The 7,485-nt window shown below is 36.7% G+C and overlaps 1 protein-coding gene across 2 annotated transcripts; it reads left to right on the top strand.

The window, feature by feature from the left end:
• Nucleotides 1-1,379: 1,379 nt before the first annotated feature.
• LOC121257646 (protein LNK3-like) lies at nucleotides 1,380-6,170 on the top strand. 2 transcript variants are annotated; one of them, XM_041158768.1, is made up of 6 exons: nucleotides 1,380-1,582; nucleotides 2,370-2,754; nucleotides 3,141-3,405; nucleotides 4,583-4,693; nucleotides 4,791-4,939; nucleotides 5,577-6,170. In XM_041158768.1, exons 2-6 carry the CDS (start codon nucleotides 2,387-2,389, stop codon nucleotides 5,887-5,889), a joined length of 1,206 nt encoding a protein of 401 aa, XP_041014702.1. In that variant the 5' UTR covers nucleotides 1,380-1,582; nucleotides 2,370-2,386; the 3' UTR covers nucleotides 5,890-6,170. The 2 variants fall into 2 exon arrangements, with proteins under 2 accessions (XP_041014702.1, XP_041014700.1); XM_041158766.1 differs by having other exon boundaries at nucleotides 4,577-4,693.
• The last annotated feature ends 1,315 nt before the right edge of the window (nucleotides 6,171-7,485 follow it).

The following is a 7,485-nucleotide window of genomic DNA, read 5'->3' as shown; positions in this document are numbered from 1 at the left end:
TGGCTTGGCCATGACTTGACACCCTGTCTTGGTAGGATGGTGGCAATGGATTTGACCGAGCACGACCTGACATGCCACGATCTCTCTTGGCAGTCTGAGCTGCAAATTGACACACTGTCACAGCAGGAGGAAGAGTGATGGCAGGTCAGGTACGACCTGACACTCCATGACCTCCATCGGTAGTAGAGTCCGAATTAAGTATAAATAATAGCCATCCCTCCTATGGGAAGAATCTCTGAACACTTTTTGTCATTTTCTCCTTATTCTAAGCTTTCGCCATTACTCGTGTGTTCTTCACTAACTTTGGAATCAAAGCTACCTTGGAAGTCATTGGAGTCTATTCTCCCTCCTTGTTGTAGGTGGCGTAAGATTGGCAACTGTGACATTGCTCCGGATGTGAAATATGACCTCAATACTTTACGTTTAAAAACGTTGTTACTAAACTCTATCTCTTGTATTAATCTCAAACAAGCTCTAAAACAGAGGAGGCATACCGTTATAAACCATAGATGTCTGGAAGCATCATGAAATAAATAATGTTTTTGATACAGAAGTGAGTCAACGATCTTTCGATTCATATCCGATGAGAAAGTCATAGATGTCAGTGGTGAAAACTTGTGAGAGGATGGAGAGAGGATTATATTAATAAAAAGAAAAAAGAAAAAAAAGAAAAAAAGAAAAGAATGAGATAAACACTGGAAAACTAAAATATCAAGACAGGACTATATATTAGTCTATTATTGAAATGAATTTTATCGGTTTGGTTGGATCGTCACTTCGGATTGAAATATATTATTACTAAATTAAAAATTTCTTATTTACTATTTCATATCTCACATCTTATAAAAAAATATAATTATTTTTTATAAAAAAAATATCTCTATATCCTATAAAAAAATTATAAATATAAAATATAAAAATAAATAGTAATTGATGAATAAAATTATTTTACCACATATTTGAATATTTCATTCCTTTTCAACCCGAGTGGGGTCAGTCCAGCTGTTTTTGGTCCGCCTCTCACCAAACTTAACCAAAAGAATCGTTTTAGGGTATTAAAGTTTGAGTAATTGTATATATTATATATATATATATCGATATATATAATATATAAAAATAATATTATTGTAAAATTTCCTATTATGATGCAACTCACCGCTCGCCAGCTCACACGGCACCTCATGCCAAAATCCATACTGATCCTCATCTCCAAAACGTGGGACCAGATACTGCCACGTGGTCCAATGTTAGTGTAGTTTTAGATGGAGGGTTCTCAGCCACTAATCCCTACCTTATTCCTCAGCCACAAAACTGGTAAACACATTTGACTCTCTCCTGCTTTTTGTCCAACTTGCTTTATTAGACTTATTTGCTCATTAAAAATACTAATTTGGGCTTCTTAAAACCACACAGCTTGCCTCAGTTTTTCCAATCTATCTGAGACGCTCTAAAGCTCCTGCACCAAGTATAACCAATCCATCAAAGTTTCACTCATTTCTATAGGTATTCTTGATCTGAGTTGATTTCTCTGTCTTGAGTCAGGAACTGGGTTTTCCTCATTTTCTCATTTACGCTTCGCAAGGTGACTGTTTCCCTTGAACTTCTTTCTACTTCTAATTGAAGCATTTATGTTTATCTGCATGATAGAATACACAATTCTTGAAGATTGGTATTGTTTGTAAAATTCTTGTTCTTTACTTTTTCGGTGATACCTTGCTTCTTGGGCTTCAATTCTTTTTTTTGGGTTAAATTAAAGTTGTTTTTTGGATGCTGAGAAAAAGCAGGGAAAGAGAAGAAATTAAGCTTCCAAAGTTTGAATTATCATTTGAGAATATATTATTCTGAACCTTCACTCAACTAAGCTGCATACATATGCTCGTCTTGGTGGAGGAAAGCTATCCTTTTTTTTTTTTTTTTTCCCATTAAAAATAAAGAAATTGATAGGGTAAATCAATTATTATTCGCCTTGTTTCCCTGGAATATTATGAATTTCTTACTGATAGCTACTTGATACATCTGTTCTTGTAATCTGATTCTGGAACTAGGTTTAAACTGGGTAATTTATACTCATTTTCTTCGGTTCTCCCTATGTTATAGTTTATCGTTTGAAGAAAGAGAAAAGAAACAAAGGATAGAACACTTTATGTCTATATATACACGTACGCACGTACGTAGTATGTATGTATGCATATCAATATATTATTCTTAAGGCTCTGTTTGATCGCCTCTAATACATAATCTTTCTGTTCTGTCTTAGATTAAAAATTGATTTGTATTCCGTAATGATAATTTAATCTGTAATTGATTTGTATTACTGTTCTGATTGCTACGGCTATTCAATCTTATGCTCGTTTCCTTTTTTCTTTTAGATCCCAGATCGTGTCTCATGGATTGGTATTATGGGAATGGAATCGATGAGCTTGTTGTCCCTCAATATCAAGACATATCAGATAGGCTCCCATCGCCTGACAGCTGGTCCAAATGGGGGACAACTACATCTGAAAGGATCGGGTCACCTAACAAGTGCTTTCTCCAGGAATCAAATTTGAAGGAACAAGAACTCAGCTTCGATGGAAACAGTTTATGCAATGAAGTTGAGTTGGATACTTCCCATGATAAAGATGATTCCAATGGCTCGAGCATATGTGAAGGATTGTTGGAGGGGGCTTTTTACTGGAGATCACCTTCACATGATCGGCCGGACTACCAGCTTGATGACTTAGAAGGAGTTGAACAGACGAATGACATTTTCTTGTACAAGCGTAACATCTGGGATAAACTTGATTTACTGCATGTAGGAAATGACGTCAACTGATTTAACTTGACATAAAAATCTATTGCATTTTCAGATGCCCAATTGCAATCAGGACTTGGGCCATTTAAAACCATGTCACCATTGATATGATAATTAAAATCTGAAAAGCACGAGCTAATCACTTACCATCAGTTTTGTCAAGGACTTCCCATACTCTTTGATGGTCGTTTTTCAAAAATACATTTATATATTGTGTGCCACTTGCAAGTTAATTGAGCCATTCAATATCCAAACAATGTCCAAAGCGCTGCATGTTATATTCATGTAAATGATGTATTCATCTTGTTTTTTGGACTTAATCTCTTCTGGTTACCCCTTAATGCAGGAGCTCCTTACTCGAAGATCTTCCTGAGATGGAAGCTATAGATGAGTCATTTGAATTTTCTCCCGAATCCCCCCATTGTGGTGGGCTGTCCAGTGACAATCTAGATTCACGAAGCATGTGGATTGATGTAAACAACACCGTGGGAAAATCAAAGTATCCCAAAAGACATGCCTTCTCTTCATTAATGGGGCGGGATAATCAAGATGTAACTGCTGTGCAGTTTATTCCATGCAACTCAGAGCAAATGGATTGTGCGCCAATAAAGGTTAGTTTTTCCCATCTGCTGGGTAAATTATAATTTATCAATTAATATTGGTGTTACAAAACCTGGACTAGAATGCGTAGTTGAATGGCTGGAACTATTAAGTGGTCTGGTTTCAGTCATTAACTGCTGGTCTGCAGACTAGCCTGATCAATGGAAAACGTAAATGCAATCATAAATTGAAGAAGCACATATTGGATGACTTTGTTGATAGTACCGCTTTTGCAATACCAAGTTTAGCTTCTGGTATTGGCAGGTATTTTGATGTTTGGATTGCTGAAATTTTATCTTTTCTGCCCATTAGCAGGAATTTATGGTTCAATATGGCTTCGCTTTCTACATTCAAGATCTTGAAATCTGTCGCGGTAGTTAGAATTTTATAACAGTTAGTTTTAGGAGTAATGGTATTCACCATCTTATTAATCATTGTCCTTCTATTATCCCCTGCTGTGGCATCAAATTATTATTAAACTATTCTTATTTTTCACTCATCTGTCAATCATTTGATATTATATGAGAGGATGATGAAGAATAACAATAATTTCCTATTTTAATCCTTAAACTTCTGAAACTGAAATTTTTTTATATATCTATATATTTATTTCACCTTCTTCCATTTGGAAACAAGTTAAGAGAACCAGGCTGTGGTTGTTCTTGAGATTTTCCCCAGGTGGAAATATTTGACAAGAACTTGAAATTAGTCCACCAGGTTGTGCGTAAGCAGGATGATGTAGTAGGTTCATTTTGTAAAACCTACTGTAATAAACCTGAACAGACTAAATGCTTTCTTAGTATTTCTACCTGGAAATGGTATTCTAGAAACAGAGTCAGTTTCGGTTGTCAGAATACCTCACTACTATTTATTATTTTATTATTACTTTTCACTACTATTTATTACTATTCAATATTTTATCATTACTTTTTCACTACTTTTTCACTACTATTCACAGAATACATGAGAATATCTCACTATCCAAATGTGTGAAGTTTGCATGCTGCGTATCATCCTTTCATCAGGGTACACATAATCGAACTGCAGAGAGGGAGGGAGGGAGGGAGGGAGTATATGTTCTCTCCACTATTATCTGTTCTACTTTTATTACCAAAGTTTAGTTTTTCGTTACCTGTTACGAGACATGAACCTTGGTTAGTCAATTACTTCGATTTTCTTAAGGGGCAGTTTGGAGAAGACATTGTCTCATCTGAGCAGAATGGCTTGAATGAAAACTCGGGCCAGGAAAAATCACCTGAAGAATCTGTATTGGAGGAGCTTGAGATGGTGATGGCACAGGTGAAATTTTTAAGAACTCGAAAGCTTTTTATCTATATTACTATTGGTAAACACCATTATATTGCTCATCAATGTTTCTCTATTTCACTTCAAGTAGTTGACGGAGAAGACTCAGATTTGCTTTCGAGATGCTTTGTACCGCCTTGCAAAGAATTCGGAACACCATGACATGGAAACACAGGAGGAAGGTGGATATCTTGACACTGAAAAGCCCCCTCCATGGACACTACATGATATAAAAATGAGGTAAAATTCAATTTCACTGCATTTTTTTTGTTGTATTTCTATATTATTATGTAAAGTCTTTCCAGAATTCCCATGTAAGCTACTCACGGTCATTGACATTCCAACAGCCAAATTACAAGCCAGAGGCATCACCGGTGGCAATAGGACAGATCTTGTTTCATTGTTATGTTTCTATTCCATGACAGCCAACCATTGCTTTGATTCCTGAAGAATTAATCTTATTCTAACAAAAACTAATCCACTTCATTCCAAGTTTTAAAAATTCCTTCTACTCTCACATGGATTAAAACTTTTTCTGTTGCATTGACAGTTAGATAAATGCTTTAGTCACAAAAAGATTTCACAAAAGTAAATTATGGCTTGATGTGGTACATTAGATTATAAAGTTAGTTTTATTGTAAAGTAAATTTAACGTATCACATGAAACCACGTTAGTTTGTAAATTTACTTTTGTGAAATCTCTTTGTGGCTGTAGCACTTTTCTAACGGTTAGTCCCATTACATTGGCATATGTGGTTGTTAGGCCCCTTCTTGGGCAATTAGTATCCATGTAATCTGTATGAAGTCTCCGGGTCCTTGTCCTGGTTGCAGTTGAAGTTGGCCTCTCCTGATCAAACCTCAATTTATATGCATGCAGGCCTGCAAGTCAGAAAGCGATGGAATCTGAGACCAATGCCATCGACCGAGCCGTTGCAAACCTCATGTTCAATGACATGGACTTCAGTGTAATAAGAGAACATTCCAGTTCAGCATCAGTTAACTTCACCGGAGTAATTGGAGAAAGGGAACCACCAGTAAACTCCATGCAAAATGTCGTCAGATCAACCAGACCAATGCGCTACAGCTTTAATCAACCCAAAATTCAACATGTTTCACACCGATCAATTTCACAAGGTGATGCTGAAGTTCCAAGACTTGCTCAAATAGACCGGGACAATGAGTTTATGTAGAAAATTCTAGAGCATCACTACAGAGAACACTTAAATTACCTACTGACGAAATGCCTGCAGGGAAGAGGAAATCTTTCATACTGGAGTTTGGTTCTCTGACATGATTGTGGAGGCAATCTGCAGATTGTCATGAAGGCAAGGATCCGTGCAACATGATCTGTGTGTACTGAGAGAGCGTGAAACAATTCTTAGAATTGCTTTTTACCATTTGCGTATGTATATCCTTTGTAATTACTAAGATGGCTTGTTTAGTTTAATGCTACTCAAGAGAGTTTAGTTTACTGTTGCATAACAAGAAGAACTTGGATAGAAGTTAACTTAATGAGCAATTTACATCCAAAGTTTTCGGGACTGAAAGTTACGGTTAAATATTATACCATATTTGGGGTTCCCTTAGTGAAACAAGGGATGAACAGAAACATGTGCTATGCCCTACTGGCCACCATTTTAGAAAAGTCCACCAACATATGCTTTTCGAGTCTTTCAACTCAAAAGCATTACAACAAAATACAAAACCGAGTCCTCTCCTTGCAGGGTGAGGTTTTTCTCTCTAGGAAGAGTTAAGTCTCTTAGACTAGCTTGGCTGGTTTGAAGAGGTTACAATGGAGGAGGATTTAGCTAAACAGTGGGAAGGCCTATGTCTCACTGAGAAAGAAAAAGGGGTAGTGGTTTTACCTTCCAACTCTACTGCCAAAGCTTTGCAACATGGTAAGTTTTGTTTATTGGTCATGATTATAGCAGAAAGACCAGTTAACCGATAAGCATTCAAGACTACTATGACCAAAGTATGGAGATGTGAGAGTTGGTTTCAATTCTTAGAAGTTGGTGTGAACAAATTTCTGATCGAGTTTAACCAAGAGAAGGATTTCCAGCATGTTATATGTGGCAGACTATGATCCTTTGACAGATGGTTGCTGTGTCTTCAAGTTTTTGAAGGTAATCAATCCATAAATGAAGTTCCTTTTAATAAAGAAGAGTTCTGGGTTGCTGTGTCTTCAAGTTTTTGAAGGTAATCAATCCATAAATGAAGTTCCTTTTAATATAGAAGAGTTCTGGGTGTAGGCTTATAATATGCCTCTTGCATAATACATGATGTTGGAGTCCATATTGGTGAAAATATTGGTAGAGTAATAATAATCCAGGTTGATGACAGAGGCATTGGCTTGGGGAAGTTCTTGAAGATAAGGGTGGAAGTGAACATCTCATAAGCTCTCAGGGGGGTATTCTTAACTTCAGAAGGCAAGAAGACTTGGGTCCCTCTTAAATATGAACGTCTGCCTATTTTCTGCTTTAAGTGTGGGGTGATAAAGCATGCTAAGCAAGGTTGTTTTGTTAGCTCACTTGGAAGTAGTAAGCTGCAATATGGGGTGTGGATGCGAGCACCAACAATGAAGGAAAGTGACAGCACAAATAAGAAATATGGGGAAGAAGACCTTCATCACAATGAAGAGGGACAATCATGGAGGAAGGGAGGGGAGGACATGGATGAAGGTCCAAACAACAATCCTGAGTCAAAAATGGATTTTCAGGAAACTGGTATGTCTGATGTTAACATTGCAACCACTATGATGACAATTGAAAAAAATGCTTTCTCTT

This window comes from Juglans microcarpa x Juglans regia, chromosome 3S (assembly GCF_004785595.1).
Source record: "Juglans microcarpa x Juglans regia isolate MS1-56 chromosome 3S, Jm3101_v1.0, whole genome shotgun sequence".
Taxonomy (NCBI): Eukaryota; Viridiplantae; Streptophyta; class Magnoliopsida; order Fagales; family Juglandaceae; genus Juglans; species Juglans microcarpa x Juglans regia.
Note: the sequence above shows the minus strand (reverse complement) of the source record. Positions and strands in the feature narration are given on the sequence as shown.

Bases quoted from the DNA above. Each gene is read 5' to 3' on its own strand.
- LOC121257646 (XM_041158766.1), top strand. From the start codon at position 2,387: ATGGATTGGTATTATGGGAATGGAATCGATGAGCTTGTTGTCCCTCAA. The intron at 3,406-4,576 runs GTTAGTTTTTCC...GATTTTCTTAAG, and splicing joins TGGATTGTGCGCCAATAAAG to GGGCAGTTTGGAGAAGACAT. The intron at 4,940-5,576 runs GTAAAATTCAAT...ATATGCATGCAG, and splicing joins CTACATGATATAAAAATGAG to GCCTGCAAGTCAGAAAGCGA.